The sequence below is a fragment of the Hirundo rustica genome, chromosome 11 (genome assembly GCF_015227805.2).
Source record: "Hirundo rustica isolate bHirRus1 chromosome 11, bHirRus1.pri.v3, whole genome shotgun sequence".
NCBI lineage: Eukaryota > Metazoa > Chordata > Aves > Passeriformes > Hirundinidae > Hirundo > Hirundo rustica.
Genome location: NC_053460.1, coordinates 19,889,705 through 19,911,043, shown reverse-complemented (window position 1 = coordinate 19,911,043; position 21,339 = coordinate 19,889,705). Strand labels below are relative to the sequence as shown.

The window sequence follows — 21,339 nt, the reverse complement described above, 5'->3', positions numbered from 1 at the left end:
TTGCAGGAGCCCCCACCTGTCTGCCTGGTTTACAAATGACAAAGACAGGGTGTTCCAAGGGCTAGTGGATGGTACTATGTAGCCCTTGGACAAGCGCTCCTGCATGAGGGACTTGAGTGCCTTTAGCTTTACTTCTGAAAGGGGCCGCTGATCCAACCACACTGGCTCATCAGTTTTCCATGGCAGTGGTGATGTGGCGCGCTCCACAGTGGCCCCAGCTAGAAATCCCGTGGTGCTGAGGGGATTTCCAGCCTGGCTCCCCATTGAGACAATAGGTCCCTGCCCCATAAAGTGATGGGTGCCCTGACCACGAACGGTCCTACTGTGGCAACCTGACCCTCAGGACCCTCAATAAGGATTGTCCATTTGCTCCATAGAGGTGGCAGCTCCTCCAGCCCAGTATTGTTTTGATGCAGAAAACACCTGGGCCTGTTGGTAAATCTCCCATCTAGGTAGAGTCAGGGCGTGGCCAAGACCCAGGCTCTAAACTAGAGGGATGTCCCTTAACATATTTTAAAACAAGGCTCTTAACAATAATAGCTATAAAATACTTAAAACACAGCAAAATGTTAGAACGTGTTTGTATAAAGTAAACAACTAAGATCGAGGACAAAAAATTAATCAAACCATACAGAATCCTGTTTCCTCTGAAGTTTCTTTCAGCATAGAGATACTAACTGGAAGAAGTCACAAGACTATCAGTACACAGGAAGCTGTGAATGAAGTTCAGACATCTTTTTCTGGAGTTCTAAAAATACTTGAGAATTAAGAAACAGCATTGGATCCACTCATATAGAAAGTGTAAGGACAAATCAAAAAGCTTAATTTAAAAATGCACAGCATAGCTAGAGGACAAGAGTGAGATCTCAAAATGACACGTGGCTTAGAGAAAATTGCATAAAAATTGACAAAGCATATTAAAAGCTGGCTATAATTAAATAGACTTCACATTTGAGATAAAAATGAGGTAGGACGCAGGCTTTTGCCCAGCAATGTGATAAAGTCTCTCTCTCATGTGATCAGCTTTTTGGTCTTTTTGAATCGTGCCTTCTTTCTCAGGATTCTCCAGGTAACCCATCCCTTAATAAAGGCAAACACTAAAATATCTTACAATCAATAAAGCTATAATATAAAACTATTGAATCTTTTGTCTTATCTGTAAAAGACAAAACAGCAGAAGTTGCAATAAAAATCATAATATATAAAAAAAGGGGGATTTAAAAAACTGTCATATCTATAAGTAGGTTTAAACAAGCATATTTTAACAAAATTTACTTAGAAATTAAAATTAAATTCAGTAAAAACTAACATCACTTAAGTGAAATAAAAAAGTCAAATTCAACATTACTAACACTGAATAAAGTCTGATGTTATTAAAACTGAAATGGAACGTAAAATAGCTTAAAGTGAAGAAGACTTAAATTTGATTTTGTTTAAGTTTAGCAACACTCAGACTTGACAGAAATCAACCTTGGCAAAAATTACTCTTAATAAAATTACTTCAATAAAGTAAAAATACATAACATTACTCAGTTCTAACAATAATAAACCTTAATCTTATTATTAAATATTAGAACATAACAAAATTAAAAATTGATACTTATAAAAGTTCCAATTATTAACATGAAAGGCACTGAGAACAGTCTGTGATGAGAATAACCACATGACAAATTTACTGGAGAAATAAAAAATGGGTGTAAAAAGTGTGTTATGATTTTAGAAAATTTAGTTTTGAGAAAAACCCATAGTAACCCCAAATTTACATAAACACAAATTTTCTAAAACTTCAAAACAGCAATACAAAATTTGGCAAGCTACCCTGTAAAATTGCAGCCTTTTACAAATGTCAATATAACAGATTTAAACCTGGATTAATAAAAGTAATGGAATACAAATATTTAATACTAAAATAGTAAAAAACAAATTATATCTATCTGTGCAGCTATACTGTTTTGATATGAAGCCAAATTTAAATTAAAACTTTGAGCACTAACTAGGTATACTTAATAAGATACAGTCACAATGGGAAAACAGTTCATTCACAGTGAAAGATGTCCCATCAGATTTAAAAATAAAAGGCAAGCAAACAGGTATAATCATGATTAACACATCTCTGTTTGCCCACATAATGAAATTATCCTAGGCCAAATATTTTTAAACTTCAAAAGACTGCTGTAGATAAAATTCTAGTTTATAGAACTTGGTTAAAAGCTGCAACAAACAAATCATCTATGTAATATAAAATCATTGCTTCTGGATGTTTTAGTGCTTTCTGTTAATCTTGTAAACAACTTGCCATCCATAACACAGGTCAGAAAAGGTCAATGTAAGGAAATAAGTTTAGACTAGTAAACGTAAGGAGTGCTCGTGCTCTTAAAACTTTCTGTGCTTCTCTAAGCTGACAGATTGCATGTCCGGTAGTATGGGGAGTCATATCAGTTCAAGGAGGCATGATCCTGGGCCCAAGTCATGACTTTTATTTCACTTCTAGAATCAGAGTCAATGATTCCTGGTAAAATAAATGGGAAAAAAAAAAAAAAAAATCTCTCCTGAGTAACAATGCATGGCATTTAAAAGGAAGGGATTCATTTAAACCTGTAGGTATAAAATGAACCGATGTGTCATTTATTGTGGTTGTGGTAGAAACTGCTAAGCCCATCTCGGTACTGCTTGGGCTCCCTCTGAAGTTTCTTGAGCTTAAAACTTAATTATTGTAAACATTTTAAAGTATTGAATTATTATAACAAAAGCCAACACTATTACAGCTGTGTCACGTCCAGTAAAACCGTCAAATCCACCTTAAGAGAAACATCCCAATGTGGTATACGAAGACATTATGTTTGCAAACCTTTACAAAGTCAAAAATGCAGATTAGTCTACAAAGTAAGCTATTGTTTACTGTGTTTTGTGGCCTATCAATATACTTATACTGTTTCAATATCAAGTCGAATTTCAATTTAAACGTGGTAAGGAAAAATAAAAGTTGGACCGAACCAAATCAGGATTTCGTGTTAAATTCGTAAGACCAGAGTAAGGTAAGGCAAACCCACCATCTGAACTATTTCCAGTGTCTGGTATTTCTGCCGAAAATGCCTGCGGTGTCCTAGCTTCGTTGGAGCTAGAAACCGTTTCTGTCATTTGGCTTGTAAATGCAGACCGCTTCACGCCTAAGTCAGCGTCAGGTGTTCGAGCCGCGAATGCAAGCCGTTTCTTTTCCTGCCCTCATACTGTTCCATTACCATATGAAAGACCGGCTGGTATTTTTCGGCTGTGTGAAGCTCTTGTGATGTTCACGAACTCTTCCCTCTCCCTCGGAGACGAAGCGAGGAGGGAAGTAGCTCGGGAGAATTCATTCCCCGCCCCCGGAGCAGGCCCGGGAAGGAGCTCGGTGCCGGCCCTCGGACGGCTCGGCTCCGGGGCAGTGTTGGAAATCCAGCCCGGTGCTGGGGCAGCTGCGAAAGTCCGGCCGGCCCCCGGGGCGGCGGCGGTTCCCCTCCCCGGGAACGACATCAGGAGGCAGCGAGGCCGCGGGCAGCAGCGGCTCGGAGCAGCCCGGGAAAGGGGCCCCGGGCCAGCAAACGGACCCGCAGCCCGAGGAGCCGGCCGGCGCAACGCAGGGAGGCGGGGCGCCCGCGGAGGCAGAGGCGGCGCCCAGGCAGCAGGGCCGGGCGTGAGGGACAGAAGGGGGCACGCGCGGCAGGGCCGGGGTCGGGGCCGCTCTGAGCGGCGTTGCAGGGCAGCGCGGGCTGGGCAGAGCTGATGTGCGGGTTGCACGGCCGCGCGAAAGGATCGGAGCCGGGCCGAGCGGCGGCACGCTGCATCGATCCGGAAGCTGGCGCGGGAAGCCGCGAAAAACAGCAGCGAGGAGGGGTTTGGGGAAGCGGACGCGTACACGGACTGCTGAGGCAGCTGGTTAAATGCAAAAAGCGGGGCGGAGATAGCATTTTAGGGGAAGAAGGGATGGGTACGGCGTTGGGGGTTTCCCCGGATGGGAGATTATCTGGCTGCAGACAGGGCTGGGGGCCGCCGGGCGGCTGAGCGGAGGAACCTGAGAAATTCGGAGAGCCGGGGCAAACGGCTGAAAGATACGGGGAAATAACCGGAGGCTCAGGAGGGGAAAACAACCGGTCGGGGATGCTGGGGGAGGCAGAAAATGAGAGGGGCTAGCGGAGGCAGAGGGAGGGCCGAGCCGTCCCGGGTGAGCAGAGGGCTGGGGAAAGGGGAAGCCCTCCGCTGAGACAGTGACGCCATCAGTTCGAGATGCGGAAGTAAGGGAGGGAGCCCGTAAGCGGGCCGGGGTCGCGGACTGGGGCCCTGGGAGGGCCGGGGGGCTTGGGAGGTCGGGGGGACGCGGACGCGCGAGGGCAAGCGGGGGGTTTGGAAGGCCGTCCTGGGACGCCGGGAGAATCACGGGGTTATTGCAAGGTGCGGAGGGACACGCAGAGTCATTCTGACCCTCAGGGGGAGGCGCAGGGTCGTTCTGACACGCAGAGGGAGCCGCGAAGTCGATTTGGGGCCGAAGGGGAACCGCAGGTTTCGATCTGTTGAACGACATCCAGCAATGCCCGATATACAGGAAATAAGTTAGCAACAGCCTCATCTCTCTTAACGGAGAGGGCGTTATACAGTTTCCGATTTACCAGGTCCCAGAAATCATAAGTCAAAACAGATTTTGGGTCTATAGATTGGAAGTTTGTATTCACCCCAGTCAGCAAGTCTTTCAGTTAATTTTTCTGGATAGCTGTACGAGATTTATCTTGTAAAAGTGTCTCAAGCGGGTCAAAGACATCCCATTTATTTTTGAACAAATATTGCCCAACCCTAACGTGCCCCAGATATCCCATCTCACCTTACTCCGTTCGAAGCTCACGGCAAGAGGGAGCAGCTCTTTCTTTCATGAGACAATCTGATTTATTTATCTGGGGCTTCCAACGGTTCTTGGACCGAACAGTCCAAGAGGGATTCTAAAATGAGGCCCTTGCCTCAAGGGGCACCATCTGTGTTGGCGCTTTGCACAAACGGGACGGGACCGCTGGGAGATGTTCCTTGAGCCTTATTGAGACATCAGCTTCATAACAGGTGAGACAATTAAAAGGTGACAACAGCTCACATCTTGCCAGCAGCAGCCAAAGATTTCTTTGTTACAGGGCATTTTAAAGGTTTTCCAGCCAATAGCACATTGCTAAAGCTTACAGACAATTGTTCTAGCCAATCACTAAAAGCTACAGATCGTATCAGATATGCATACAGTGTTTATTTCTTCACTATAATTTCAGACACTGTGCTCAGTTTGACTGCTGGAAATGGTAAACTGACAGTAGTGCCAATAATTAGTGTCTTGATTAGAAAGAGGCTTCAAACAGTTGCATTCATGCTGTTGATTTTAGCAAAACGAGGCTGAATTCTGTTTAAACGTGAAAACTACCTGAGAATCAACCAACAAACATGTCAGCTAGAAAGGGCCACCTTACACTAGGAATTAGAAAAGCAAGGCTTTTCTCAGGATATGGAGCTCATGGGTGTATAGGAAATACAGTAGGGAATTCACAGAAGGAAGTTCCTGCTGACTTCATCAGATAGGTCAGGTAGCCTCGAGGCACTAACAGTTCCCAAACAGAACTTCTGTGTAATGTGTCACTTAAGGTTGTGGTTATGCCTGTTAATCCACTGGAACAGATTTGCTGCATTATCCCAAGTGTCACCAGCTACCATCTGAAGAGCAACTGTGAGACTACAAAGAAACAAGAAAAATCTCCTTTCATTAGCTACTGTGCTCCCTCACCAAGAGAACACTAAACTAGATGCATTAATAATACGTGTCCCCTCTAGTAAGAACATCCTGTAATATATTGCCTGCAAGCTGGTTTTAGCTCATTTTGCAAGTAGGATTAAGTTAGAAATTTCAGACTTTCCTGTTAATAAGATAGTAGTGCAGTTTGGTAGACTAATCAGATTACAGGGAATATAAGCATGATTTGATTTTAAATTATGTCAAGCGTGTTACTAGAACTATCACTCTCTTGTTTTATGAAAGGATGACCTGCAAGAATGACAGACAGGGTTCACCACATCTCAACAGCTGCAGACCTCCCCTTCAAGATCCTTTTAAAAATATGCTTTGTTTATTTTACTTTATTTCTGACTGATATTTTTTGGCACCAAGATATAACATGAATTTTAATAAAACATAGACTTTGTCACAACAATGGATTGTGTAAACAAATTTTTGGATATTTTTTAAAATATGTCGTGCTCTAAGCTGTAGACTTCCCTTCTTCCCCACCTCCCCATAAGCTTCTAAAATCATGCAGTTAAATTAAAACAGTGAGATTATTGCACATTATTGGGGGGGGGGAGGAATTTTTTTCTTCACACTATCAGATACTGGAAGCATTTTCTTGTATGGCTTTTTCGCTAGTTTTAGACCTACTTCCATTTTCTTTGCAGATAAGAGAGGAGGAAAGTGGCTACAACAAAAATCTCTTCTGCATTGCTAAGCATTATGAAGAAGATTTAGAAAGATTCTTCATTCCTCATGGACTCATCCTGGACAGGTAATGAGGGTAAACAGAAAAGAAGAGGGACAGTGATGCCAATTTTTGTCCCTCCAAATGAAAAGACTGAGGTCCTGCCCTGTGCAGTCCATTAGAAACATGGAAACCCTGCAGCCCTCACACTTCTGTCCTAAAGTCTAGTACAGGAGGGGGTTTATGGAGAGGATTTCTCTCCAAGCTTCCATGTTCCCTCAAAGATCTTTATCTCCCCACCTATCCTGCAATATTTAGGTTTATGAATTAAATCAGTTTGTGCTGTGCAAATATGTAACTAACTTTGCTATGACTTGCTGTGGTCACTGTTTGCTAGTTATAAAAACCTAACAGCAAGATCAGAATTTTTACTTGAACATTTCTTAATATATGGACAAACAACGATGATATACAGAACACTTTCCAGAACTTCCTTTTTTTCTTTTTCTCACAGGACACAATGTTTTGCTAGAGATATCATGCAAGCCATGGGAAGTCATGACATTGTTGCACTCTGTGTCCTTAAAGGAGGCTATAAATTCTTTGATGATTTGCTGGATCATATAAAACCACTAAATCAAAATGGTGATAAGTCTGTGCCTGTTACTGTACTGTGTAAGCAACTTTTCTTTTCTTTGGAAAATTGACTCTCTCCATAGACTGGCATTCTAAATGCTGGTACATTGCATGAGAACCCCACAAAAATTGAGTTTATGCACACATTCTGTTCAAATTACATACTAAAAAGGAACTGATTTACTGATCTGCCCCAAAGGGTGGATATTATACATTCACTGGAATAAACTTACAGCAGACCACTCAATGTGACAAAGCCAGGGGCATTGTCAAACTCCCTCTTGCAAAAAGCAAGAGCAGCACACCTTTCAAACAAATACAGGATAACACTTTTGGGCATGCTTCATGTAAACTTCTGTCTTGGTTTGAAAGACGAGTATCTGCGAGGGAGAGGCGGGGCCTCTCTAGGAATGGGGAATTCAATCCCCTCACTCCAAGTTATTATCATTTAGAAGATTAAAGAGGCTTTTCAGTCAGAGCTATGGGGAAAGGAATAACAGTTCTTTACTAGTAAGTATAACAAGGCAAACAAACGACAACTACAGTGTTAATAGTAAACAGAACCAGGAACCTGGAGGGGCTTTGTTTCACACAGCATGGGGCAGTCTGATCCATTGGGACCCCGAGAGCACCAAGCTGGAAGGGTGGAAGCTCCGGGGCTGGTGGCTGGAACTTTGAGGGTCCCCAGCAGGCAGGGGGTGTCCTGGCAAAGGGAGCAGTGCTGAAGAAACTGCGACGGCTGGACAGGGCTGGCCCAGCTCCAGCAGGGCAGGAGAAGGAGCTCAGAATTCCTGGGCACACCAGCAGATGATGGATGGTAGTAGAATTCCCAGGACCAGACCCTCCGTTAACAGTGGACTCTTCACACAGCAACAGCCGCCCGACTGTGCCTCTCCAATGCCGCGGGCAGGGAAGGGAAAAAAAAAAAAAGAAAAACCCCGCTCTCCACAGCCCTGTCCTTTTTCCCTCCCGCAAACTTTGTGTGATCATCCAGGCCAGGTCTTTTTGTGTTAGTCAAGTACCTTCTAAGTATCAGCACGCTGTTTCCTAGTAATTTATGGGGAAAAATTTTTTAAGACAAAAAGGAACAAATCTAATCCCCAACAACTTCCATCTCTTCTTTCTCCTCCTAGAATGATTCACCTGCGGAAAAAATCAGTTTTGTTGGAGAGGAACTGTCTACACTAAATGGGAAAGTATGAATTAACATCTTCAGCTTTTAAAGGGAAACAACTGTTCTTGTGTATTTTCTAGGAAATCCATCTTTATTAAGATTTTGATACTGCATACTTCCAGCCACTTACCACTGATTTAAAATGCTGGGCTTTCAAACAGTCAATCATTCCCACTGATCTCAGTGGAAACTTGAAGTGATCGGTAATGAGTGCTCCCAAAGATCCTATTTCCCCTTTTATCCCAGAACCCCCAGAAATGAACCATACTGAACTGACTCATTCATTGTGGCTCTAGAATACTACTGCTATCCATAGAGCAATAAATAGACCTGTCATGGGTGCCTTTATCACCATATTTTAAGCTTTCATAAATACTTACAGGAAGACTCTTCAGAAATCGCCAAAGTCAAGTCAGTAGTTCAAGTGACAATCTCCTTTGAAAATCAATGCAACTTCCTTGTAACTGAGGGTTTTAGTGTGTTTTCTTGGCTGTATAATTTGCTGAAAATTGCCATTTCAGTCTTGTCTTTCCCTATGTAATCTCTTCCAGAATGTGCTAGTAGTAGAGGTAGGTAGTGACTGAAGGAGGGATGGAATGACACGGATCTTTTCTCCCTTCTTTTCAAATTGATACATATTACATATAAAATAATAATTAATTATGTTACTGTGATGCCAGGTTGGTATGCTCCAATTTAATCCACTGACAGTCTCATTTTCCTTTCCAACTTTATGGATGTCCTGGTTTAGGGACAAATTTGGGAGAAAACCCCTGAATGGGATCCCTCCAGGAAGCAAACCCAAGTGGCCCCTCCCTCCAACTGGTCCGGTAAAAAACTTCTTTGGAGAAAAGTGGAAAAAACTATTTTACTTAACAAACAAAGTGCATACAAGTATAAAGAATGAATAATATAAAACAATAAAACCTCTCGTTCTGGAGTGAGATGGCAAATTGAGAAAGTTCTTGCTGTGGGTGTAGCTCGGCTCTCTCTCAGTCTCTGTTTTATGGCTCTTTCTGTGTAGTCCATAAAGTCTGATGGATTCCCTGGCTCTTATTTTATGTTTGAAGAAAATTCATCTGTTTCCATGGGTTTTCTAACACCACTTCAGTTGCCTCAATACTAGAATGACAACATTCAGAATATTTCTTAATATCCTCAACTGTAGAAGTTTCCAGAATCTTAAGAGTCTGGTAGCCCTTGGAAGATGACTTCAAGTAGCATTCTAGATCTGCTTTTGGTAGATCTCTAAAAGGAAATTTTGTGGAATATCCCTGTGTCTGTAAAGTAACCACAGTGCTTTATAAAAACAGTTACTTTATGCACCAGTGTATTGGTTTTAATTTAATAATCCCGGGCAGAAACACCAATTAATGTAGGGGGTTTTGTATTTATTCTTTTTGTGGGAGGGAGAGATTAGGAGAAAAAAAACAAAGCTGGCTTAAGCTTAAAAAATGAACAAAAATAGTTTTATTAACACACACTAAAAAATGAAAAAAAAAATGGAGAAAAAGAAAACCTAAACTAAAACAGAATGACACTTTAAAACATGCTTCTCTCCTCTGACAAACTATTAACTTTCTTATTGAACAACACAGAAAGACACAATTTGAGATTTTCAGTCAGTTTCACTATTTAGGCATAATCACACATTACTTAGGAGAAGAGTCTCTCTAAGGTTTTTTTATGAAGATGTTTGCCACAAGACAAAATAGTCCAGTGCTCCTAATGTTACACATCTGCTGCTGCCTGGAGTTTTCGCAGACTGTGATGTTCTATCAGCAAAGCTTCTCAGTGTATCTGGGGTACTGTTTACGAATACTTCTTCTAGTCTAAAATCATCTTTATCTCAAAGGTGAGACCTCCTTTTAACCTAGGAGCAAGGGCTTTAAAGTTATCAATTAAATCTCAATCACATCAGTCCTCAATTTTGATTAGAATAGCATTCTACCCAACAACACTAAGATGCTAAAAAGAACAGTCCTTTTCTCCATAGTTTACCCCAGAGAATTCTGGTTAAAAATGTCCACTTCTTCAATCCTATTCCAATATTATTAGTTCTTTCACTTCTAATCTACTGTCTTCATGCGGTGTCTGTTCTACATTCTCTCTGTTTTCCTTCTTCTTTCTCTCAAGGAAGAGTTGTGCTTTAAAAGTTCCGTGTTGCTAGGAAAGGGTTAAATACGCCTGGGCCATGTGCACGTGCTGGGTTGCAGGAGACTGAAGAAAATGCCAAGCTGTGCTGATGGAGGAAGCTGGTAGATGTCCTTTTTTCCACCCCTCGGTCTCACCCAGGGTGGCTCAGCTCAGAGTTGGTAAGGAGCTGCAGGCTTGCTTTCTCTGCTGCCAGCGGCGATTAAACTGGGCCACGTTTTGGCCCTTTCTGCCACAGCCCCGAGCACGTGGCCGGCACTGCCAAACTGCAGCTGCTTTTCTTCCCTGCCGGCAGCAGGGGAAAGGGCTCAGCCGGCCCAGGCTGCTCCTGGTGTGGCAGCAGCTCTCAGAGGCCCAGCAGGGCTGCAGGGCCCGACCCAGGCCCGGCCTGGCCGCCCACGATGTTACCTCATGGCTGATTCCAAAGCGAGACAGAGAGCAATCTGCTGAAGGTGAGAGTTTTAAATGTCCCCTCCAAAGTTGCATCGACACCTCCCATTGGTCAACTTAGCTGCCAAAATCTCGGTCAGCTTTTTGATAGGTCTCTGTCCTCCCCCCCCAAACTACTCCATGGTCAGGGCAGGGAAAAACATTTCACATTTCTCTATAACCAGAAAACAAAATTGTGCCAACCTATGATAACCAGTTATTCAGACAGTTCTTCTAGTGACTGTCCGGGAGGTTCTCAGTTTCTTCTGAAGTGCACAGGCAAATCAAGAATAGATACGTGAAAAGTGCATATTATATGGCTCTACGCAAGATATTTACTATATGTGTTATGTTGTGCTAATTGTTAATGTGGTATTAATATTTTGATAGTATGGTAAATGTAGTTTTGTAGTTAAAATGTAGTTTTTATGTACCAACCACAGGAAAATATAAATCTTTCAAAGAAGAAAGAATTTACTACTTTCTTATCAGAAGAGACCAGCTCCTCCTGCTTTTCTCAGCCTAGTGGACGCCATAGAGATTAAAGGAAAAAAGTGATACTAACCAGAGACAATTCTTAGTTAGAATGGAATTTATGCATTATGTATAAATTGTATGAACATTCAACAGGCTATTGCTTTTAAGAGATAATTTTTTGTTAACAGGGGTCCTTCTTCAGAGCTTGTAGCTCGGGAGAGGCACCCAGACGTCTGTAACTTTGTTTTTATTGTCTTGTATTGTCCTAACTCTAAAACTGTTCAATTTTTTTACTCTAATTCTATTTTTATAACCATCTTATTTACTATTAAACTTTTAAAATTTTAAAACAAGTGATTGGCGTGTTTCACAATTATGGTAGCAGAGGATGGTTAGAACACCTCACTGCCGGTGCCTCAGTGGAATCAGGGTGAGGACGGCGCGCCCTGCCCAGTTGGCAGCCTCGCTCTGTGTTCTCCTGCTGTGACCGGCAGATGCAGGTTACGATCAATGGACAAGAGGAGACAATAAAACAAAGAAAGGGAAAAGATTCCCTAAAACCGCGGTAGTTAGCCCCTAAGACCAAAGTGTACACGAAGACAAAGACCCAAGGACAAAGGACAGGTAAGTATTGGTTTGGAGGGGCGGTTAAAGGGGGGGATGAATGTGTGTGAATGAGAGGCAGCTGGTTATCCCAGACCTGCTAAGCGAGTGCGGAGTTTCTGACGCTGCGTTTCCGTTCTTTCGCAAGAAAGACGGCCAGTAAAGAGACGAAGCGAGTGATAAGAAGAGTGAGAGAACCCCCCCAGGGAAACTGGGACTGAATTTTAGAAAAGGGGTGGGACCCCTAGGAAGCAAAAAGTCTGCTGGATTAAGGGGTGACTGCCCAGGAGCATCCAGGACTAAAACTTTTGCTGGGTTGAGGGATTAATATCCCAAGAGCACCCAGAGTTAAGCTAAAAGTCTGCTGGATTGAGGGTTAGGTGCCCAAGAGCATCCAGGACTGAAACCTGCTGGGTTGAGGGATTGTGCCAAGAGCACCCAGGGTTTTGCCGGATTGAGGTTATGCCCAAGAGCATCTGGGGTTGGACAACACAGCTGGATTGAGGGGATATCCAAGAGCACCGGGACTGGCCAGTAACACCTAAAATGGTAATAGGTGATTTAAAAGTAAAAGGTACCTTGTTGTTGTTTTGTTGTTGTTTTGTTGTGTGACCTGCGAATAGGCCTCAGTTTCCCCGGGCGGGTGGGGGCTGTGGCAAAGTGTGTGTGACCTGCAAAAAAACCGGCCATAGTTTCCCCGGGCGGGTGGGGGGCTGTGGAAAAGCGTGTGTGTGACCTGCAATTCAGCCCTTTTTCTCCGGGCGTGTGGAGTGGGGGGGCAGTAAAGTGTAAGTGACACGCAAATTAGCCTCATAAGTGGATCGGCACCTGGGGCGACCAGATTCTGAGCCCTCCTCAGAGGCCCACCTATAGGGGGAGGACACACAGAGCCACGATTCTCTGACGACAGGCTTCATGTCCTAAGAGTGTGAAAGAGCGTGTAAAAGTGAAGGAGGAATGAAGTAAGAGTAAAGCACATGTAATGTTGGCTGGTATATCTCCTTAGAGGGAGGTGTATTGTATTTGTGTGTGATAGAAGGGATTTTTGTGTGTGTGCATAGTTAGAAGTGGTCTTTAGGTTGTAAGAGAAAGTGAAAAACAGAGGTGAGGGACGAATAGATAAAATCTTGAAAAATGGAACAGAAAAACAGTACATTGGATACAAAAAAAAAAAAAGTGTAAAAAATTACCAACAGAAATACCTCAAGATAGCCCTCTTGGCATTATGTTAGCTAACTGGGCTAACAACCCTTGTATAAGAAAAAAGGAAAAGGTAAAGATGATACAATTTTGCATGATAGAATGGGCAGAGAAGGAAATAAGATCTGACCACGTTTATTGGCCAAGATACGGCTCTTTTGAGAACTGGATCTGTCAAGCTCTAAATATATTTGTAAATTCAAAAGAACCGTTTAATCCTGAAGAAAGAGAATATGCCACGTGTTGGACAGGAGATTTTAGGAGAATAAAAATCTTTAATGTATCAGAAACGCCCGAGACGAAACAAGAAAAGAAAAAAAAGGGAAAGAAAAGGGAAGGGAACAAGAAGAAAAGAAGAAAATAGAGTGGGATCCTTTGCAAGTTTTGTCCCCTCCTTTCCCGCTCTATCCGTCCGCGGCCGAGCCCCTGTCCCAGGTCCCGCTTCAGCCCCGCCCGCCCCCAGCGCGGGCTCGCAGCCTCCGGCAGCCCCGCCTGCCCCGGTTCCCGTCCCGAGCGCCGGTTCGCAGCCCGCGGCAGCTGCGCCGGTCCCCGCATACACCCCAGCCCCGGCCCCGCCGGTGAATTTGTCTGCCCCAGCCGCCTGGTCTGCAGCCGCCTTGGGGGCCGTGCCGGGGGCCTCTCCTAACGCATGGTCAAGGGCTGCGGCCCCGACTGTGCCGGGGGGGTCCCGTCGGTCCCAGCCGTCCTATCTCCAATCGCTTCCCCCACTGCCCGATCCCCGGCTGCCCTGCCCGAGCCGGCTGCGCTGGGCGCTGCGGCCGCTCCTTTGTCTCTGCCGGGAGCCGCTGACTCAGCCGCCACCAGCCCCGTGCAGGCTGCCCACGCTCCCCTCTGGCATCCCCCGGCACTGCCCCCTCCTCTGCCGGTCCCGGCAGCAAACCCCGCCTACGCTCCGCCCTTGGAGGACCAAGCCTCGGCGCTGTGCCCTCCCCTCACCGCCCTTCCTGCCCTGAGCTCCGTGCCCTCGGTAACCACAGCTACTGCTCAGAGAAACGATTTCTCCCTAGAAATGCCATACCGAATTACTAGAAGTTTTGTTAAAAGACAGCCCCCTCTGGATTCTTTCCCAAAACACGGGAAAAAGACTGCAGAGGATGAAAACCAGAAATGGGATAAAGGAATTAATCTATTCCCACTGAGAGAAGTCCCAATGGGGGGAGGTGGGACAGGTTTTGTAAATGCCCCTTTGACTTCTTCTGAGGTCAGGAATTTTAAAAAAGAAATCAAAGGAATTTTAGAAGATCCTATCGGCACCGCTGAACAACTAGACCAGTTCTTAGGTCCAAATATTTATACCTGGGAAGAGATGCAGTCTATAATGAAAATAATATTTTCTCAGGAAGAAAGGCAACTAATCAGAGCAGCTGGAATAAAAGTTTGGGGAAAAGAGAACCCACAGGGGCCCCCTGGAGAAGACAAAATGCCCACTGTGTCTCCTGAGTGGGGTCAAAATAATGAGGAAGGGAGGAAACACATGAATGAATATCGTAATTTAATAATCAAGGGAATAAAAGAGGCGGCACCCTGAGGGCAAAATGCTAAAAAAGCTTTTGAGGCACAGCAAGAAAAAGAGGAATCTCCAACTGCATGGTTGGACAGACTTAGGAAAAATATGAAACAATATTCCAGAATAGACCCTGAAACTGATGTGGGAAAAGCTTTGTTAAGGATTAACTTTGTTACAAATGCTTGGCCAGATATCAGAAAAAAATTAGAAAAAATTGAGGATTGGCATAATAAATCATTAGATGACTTACTAAAGGAGGCTCAAAAAGTATATGTTCGAAGAGATGAAGAGAAAGCTAAACTGAAAGCAAAATTTATGGCAGTCACCATGCGAGAAAATAATTTTCAAAAAATTCAAAAACATACAGGCTGAATCAGGGAAATGGAAACTTCCTGATGGAAGACAATTACTTAATAAAATACTGGCTAGAAAAATATTAGAAGATATGCATCAGAAAACCCATTGGGGTACTCAGGCCTTGTGTGATCATTTTTTAAGGAACTATGATGCATTGGGATTTATGGAGTAGCAAAGCAAGTAACTGAAAAATGTATAACTTGCCAAAGGATAAACAAGAAGGTAATGAGAAAAACAACATTAGGAGGTCGTGAGTTAGCTCTCCGACCATTTCAAAGTATCCAAGTAGATTTTACTGAACTTCCTCAAGTACAAAGATGGAAGTATTTATTAGTAATAACAGACCATTTAACCCATTGGGTAGAAGCAGTTCCCACTACCAAGGCCTCAGCCAACATGGTAAGTAAGACCATTTTAGAACAGATTATTCCCAGATACGGAATGGTTAATAGAATAGACTCAGACAGAGGAACGCATTTTACGTCAAAAGTGTTACAACAGATAATTCAATCTTTAGGGATAAAATGGGAGCTCCATACCCCATGGCATCCACAGAGTTCTGGTCGTGTAGAAAGGATGAACCAGACTTTAAAGAGAACTTTGACCAAATTAATGGTTGAAACCCAAATGTCATGGGTACAATGCCTACCTTTGGCCTTATTGAGGATCCAAACACAACCCAGGTCAGACCTGGGAGTGTCACCCTATGAAATGATGTTTGGGTTACCCTTTTTGACCACCCAACATGAAAATGCTACCTATGAGGTAGGGGAAATGAGCGTTAAAAGATACGTTAACACCATAGCAAAAACTCTTGAAAACTTACGGTTGAAAGGAATAATCCCTCAAACCACACCTTTAGACTTTAAAATCCATAATGTTCATCCAGGGGAATGGGTGCTAGTAAAAACCTGGAAAGAACAATCTTTAACTCCTCAATGGGAAGGTCCTTTTCAGGTATTGCTGACGACCGAGGCCGCGATCCAGACCAAGGAACGAGGGTGGATCCACGCCAGCAGAATCAAAGGACCTGTGGATGAACCTAAGGAGTGGACGATTACATCTGAACCGGGTGATACAAAACTGACTCTTAAACGGGGATTGGGTGGTAATGAACTGGGAAGACCCAAATGGTCCAAGAAACATACCCAGGATCACACCTAATTGGGAGATAAGGCCAAGCTTATATCAGTGGTTTCAAGTACCGTCTGGACAAGTTTTGAGACACCTCAGATACCCTCCCTGGGGAGGAATACTTCCACTCCAAACAGGAGGATCAGGACTGTTTCGGACAGAGAACTCTTGTATTCACGCCTTAGCCTGTGATTGATACAAGGAGGAAGAGGAGTTGCAACTTCCATCAGTGTCAGACCAAATACCCTGTTTGATCCACCCAAATACCAGACATGCTAGCTGGGTTAAATGTAAATGTTTAAATTGTGGGAAGAATTGGTATTGTAGTTCACACAAGCGACGTTCTCGTTGCAGGAAGTGTCAAGGACCAAATCGATCTCCTATCCAAATAGAATTCCAAGAAACTGAAATAATAACTTTGTTTTGTGGATGGGAATTATTAGTGCCTGTTGAATGGGAGATACCTGAAGAACAGTGGGAAACGACAGTTGAAGAGTGTCAAAAACGATTTGTCTGGAAATTAGCTAAGAGGAAGTGACAAGGAAATAGAGCGCAAGACCAGATTGGCCTCTGTATTCGCCACCAAGATGATCAAATACACCTGCTGTGGGTTGCAACCCCATAGGCATGGGAGGTGGGAGTATAAGCCATACTGGACCTCTGTTACTCCTTTTTCTGTCACTCAATTTTTGTCTTCTCCCTTTTGGGATATCGACAAGGCCATGTTACAGATGTTACCAAAAGCTGTACATGGAAAGACACCGAGGTTCTTTTTTCATTTCTCACACTCATGTCAACAGCCACTGTTACAACCCATCCAAATTGGGCAATTGCATACATAAAGGGAAAAAGTACTGGATTGCAGAGAACTTAGGAACAAGTGGTAGCAGGATGGGAAGTCAGTGCCCAAAAGAGGAGAGGTGGATTTGTTTTACCTACATTACTGGGAAAAAAGCACCAGATTTAGTAAAAGAGCAGTTGATAAGCAAAAAGGCTAAGTCAGTAAAACCACCTAAGCCTGTGCCAATTTCCATCAACGATTTGTATACCAAACTTGAACAGCAATTAGAGAAAGAAATAGATATCTCAAGGATGGGTAAAAATCAGTTTGTAGAATTAGGAGAAAGAATAAGTAAGGAACTTAACATAACCAATTGTTGGGTCTGTGGAGGGGCTTTGATGTCAGAAGAATGGCCATGGAAAGGCAGCAGCTTAGGCCCAATTGAGCTTCTAAAATGGAACCAAGCAAGTACAAGTGGAGAAAACAGACCAGAAGGGTGGATTTTAAGCTCAACAGTGATAGGGGAAGAATGTCTCTGGCGCACTGGGAAAAGCTTCCTCTATGAAGTAGGAAAAACACCCTGTAAAAGATATAAGGTTAGTAATGGAACTTCTGTATGGTGGGTCCCAGAAGCACCAACCGTGTATTGGACCCAAGAAAAAGCAAAGAAAGTGAATTGTAAGTATGACAACAAAACAAACCTTTTTCAATGTAATGATACAAGTAAAAATCCTTACTATGGCATCCCAGAAGTTTCCAAATTTTGGGAGAATATAGATCAACAAAAATTTAACTATTGGAAAGCTCCAGACGGCTTATTTTGGATATGTGGAAAAAGAGCATACCCAAAACTCCCCTCCCAGTGGAAAGGGAGCTGTACTCTAGGAATTATACAGCCAGGATTTTTTCTTTTACCAGGACCTGATGGAGATCAATTAGGGATACCAGTTTATGAGGATCTAAAGAGAAACAAAAGAGAATTGATTGGAGGATTCCAAAAATGGGGAGATGAAGAATGGCCCCCTGAACGCATACTAGAAACATATGGGCCAGCCACCTGGGCACAAGATGGGAGTTGGGGATATCGAACCCCAATTTATATGCTAAATCGTATTATAAGGCTTCAGGCCGCTGTAGAGATAATAACGAACAAAACTGGTCAGGCAATGGAATTAATATCAAAGCAACAAGCCCAAACAAGAGCGGCTGTGTGTCAGAATAGGTTGGCTTTAGACTATTTGTTAGCTGAAGAAGGGGGTGTTTGTGGAAAATTCAATACATCAGATTGTTGTTTAAAAATAGATGACAATGGAGATGCCGTCCTGGACATAGTCAATGATATCAGAAAAATTGCCCACGTACCAGTTCAAAAGTGGGAATCAATGCTAAATACTAGCTGGTGGGATAATGTGTTAGGAGCAGAATGGTGGAAAAAGTTAGGCTTCTTCCTTTTATGCGCTACAGCTGGTTTAATATTTCTTCCTTGTTTGATTCCCTGTTTCATTCGGCTCATCACCAGTGTAGTACAAGGCATGCAATTAGTGAACATGGACCAAAAGTTGCCTACAACAACACCACCACAAAGGATTATGGTGTTAAAGAAACAAAATAATATAGAAGACCCCTTCAAAGAAGCGAGATTGATTTGTGAAAAAAATGAGCGAATAATGAAAGCTAGAAAACAATGAATATTGCTCGAGCCAAATTAATTATAAAAAGAAAGAGGGAGGATTGTGAAAAGTGCATATTATATGGCTCTACGCAAGATATTTACTATATGTGTTATGTTGTGCTAATTGTTAATGTGGTATTAATATTTTGATAGTATGGTAAATGTAGTTTTGTAGTTAAAATGTAGTTTTTATGTACCAACCACAGGAAAATATAAATCTTTCAAAGAAGAAAGAATTTACTACTTTCTTATCAGAAGAGACCAGCTCCTCCTGCTTTTCTCAGCCTAGTGGACGCCATAGAGATTAAAGGAAAAAAGTGATACTAACCAGAGACAATTCTTAGTTAGAATGGAATTTATGCATTATGTATAAATTGTATGAACATTCAACAGGCTATTGCTTTTAAGAGATAATTTTTTGTTAACAGGGGTCCTTCTTCAGAGCTTGTAGCTCGGGAGAGGCACCCAGACGTCTGTAACTTTGTTTTTATTGTCTTGTATTGTCCTAACTCTAAAACTGTTCAATTTTTTTACTCTAATTCTATTTTTATAACCATCTTATTTACTATTAAACTTTTAAAATTTTAAAACAAGTGATCGGCGTTTATCACAGATAGGATTTTGCAGAAGGAATTGTCCTTTTCTCCCTCCTTCCCCACTGAAATCATTACCAGCCACTTGGACATGCTTCCCCCTCTGTGCTCTTTGGTGTCCTGAGGCATTGCTACATGGAAGGCCAATGATCTGACACACAGGATTGAAGGGAACTGAATACAAAGTAGAGCCCACTTGGACATAAAGAATGAACCTAGATGAGTGCCTTTGCTTCTCCCTCCACTACAAGGCTGACCACTACTTCTTCCTGTGCAATAATCTCACTGTTTTAATTTAAGTGCATGATTTTAGAAGCTTATGGGGGGGGTGTGGCAAAAGGGAAGTCTAGAGCTTTGAGCATGACATATTTCAAAAACCAACCTTCCCTGCTCTGCCTTAAAGCCTGCTTGTTAAAAGGACATGTCAGAGTCCAAATTACAGACCAGACTGTAAGTGTGTTTTTCTACTATTTTTTCCTGTATTTTCCAAAACACAGTCTTACAATTTCACTTCAGGCAGCACACCTGACAACTGGCACATAAGTTTCCTGAAGGCCAAGAGAAATGGGGAAAACGACATAAAACTTGTGAAGTAATGACCAGCTATGCCATCCTGAGACCTCATGACCACCTTCTTTTTTTCCCCTGGTTGGTCTGAGTGCAGGTTTAGCTATTTGATATATAAATGTAACTATGTAGATAGCAGAAACAGAATCAAACCTTAACTCTTTTGCTTTGACCCTAGAGGGCATTTGTTTTGACTCCACATTACTAAACTTGCCTTGTTTCCAAACTGGAAAGTCCTACTGAATCACAGTTCATTTACTTTCACTCAAGTAAAATCTCATTCCTTGTTTCCTCTCCCAGGACTAACTCATAACTAGGTTTTAAACAATTCTTTTGTTAATAAAAATCATTCTCTTAACAACTTAATTATATTACTGACTGATGGGAATGGTTTAGATTCTAACCTCTGTCATCAATTTACAGCTCAGATTCTTAAGGAAACAACCTGAAAGAGATTATGCCTATTAGCTCTTATTATACTCTTAGCTCAAGTATGTGTCGAATACAAACTGTGCACTTAAAAGCTACTTACAGCAGTGAGGTATAAAAAGAACTTTTAAAAAGTATTTTCTTACTTTGAAATTCCAGATAAATTTGTGGTTGGATATGCTCTTGACTATAATGAATACTTCCGAGATCTAAATGCAAGTATATGCAAGGTATCAGGTACCTACCCACCATAGGTACCCAGCAAGAATATTTGCTTCGACTCAGAGCATCTCAAAAATTAAAAACCCTTCAATTCCAGCTAGAAACTTCCATTAAAAGAGCAAAACCATTTTTAAGGTGCCAAGCTGGTAATGCAATGTAGGTGCATAAGAAATGTTTGTGCTTCACTTTTTTATTAATTCTACTCCACAAGTCTCATGGCTTCGCCATGCTGCAAGACATTCTGAATCCCCAGGATGGTGAGCAGCATGCAATCAGCAGCCCCATCTGAAAATAAAATAACTTGCAATTTGACTTTAATTGAATAATTGTCTGTCTTAGTTCAATCCTGTGTTGCTCTTCTGTCACCAAGTCTTTGAAGCAGCCTTGCAAGGACTTGTGTGTGAAGGTTTTTTCATACACTTATGGATAACATCTGTAAGATTTCTCTTCCCTTATTGCATTACAGCTTCCTTAGGCTGCACAGAGTAGTAGACCTGGAAACACCATAAACTAATAGGGTTGATCTTTTTGTCCTTCCTTTGTTTTCAAAAGTACTTTCTTAATTCTAGTTAACTCAGAAAGTATTTAGCTTCTAAGTCTTTTTACTAAGACAGACCAGTTCTGCTGAAAACACAAGCAATCTGTGCTATTACTCAGCAGCATGAAGGAGTGTGCAGTAATTTAACAAACCTAAGTTCTTTAAAATGTATAAACCTATTTATTACAGATAAACTTGGAAAGAATATTAAAATCCCGAGTTTACTGCAAGTAAGAAACTTGCAACAATTATGGTTCTAAGTGTGTTTTTATTACAATGCTGGCAATACAATTGAAAATCAGTCTTGCATTTCATTCAAAGATAGAGGCTGATAAATATTATACTTTTTTCTTTCTCTTTTCTTTCTTTCTTCTTTCT

The 21,339-nt window shown here is 42.4% G+C and overlaps 1 protein-coding gene across 1 annotated transcript; it reads left to right on the top strand.

The window, feature by feature from the left end:
- Nucleotides 1-6,205: 6,205 nt before the first annotated feature.
- On the top strand, nt 6,206-21,238 carry LOC120757951 (hypoxanthine-guanine phosphoribosyltransferase-like). Its single transcript, XM_058422145.1, has 4 exons — nt 6,206-6,214; nt 6,448-6,554; nt 6,982-7,163; nt 20,337-21,238. Exons 1-4 carry the CDS (start codon nt 6,206-6,208, stop codon nt 20,453-20,455), a joined length of 417 nt encoding a protein of 138 aa, XP_058278128.1. The 3' UTR covers nt 20,456-21,238.
- Nucleotides 21,239-21,339: the final 101 nt, after the last annotated feature.

Excerpts from the sequence above, each read along its gene's own strand:
- LOC120757951 (XM_058422145.1), top strand. Across the intron at positions 6,555-6,981 it reads CATGGACTCATCCTGGACAG|GACACAATGTTTTGCTAGAG; the intron begins GTAATGAGGGTA and ends TTTTTCTCACAG. Across the intron at positions 7,164-20,336 it reads TAAGCAACTTTTCTTTTCTT|TATTTTCTTACTTTGAAATT; the intron begins TGGAAAATTGAC and ends ACTTTTAAAAAG.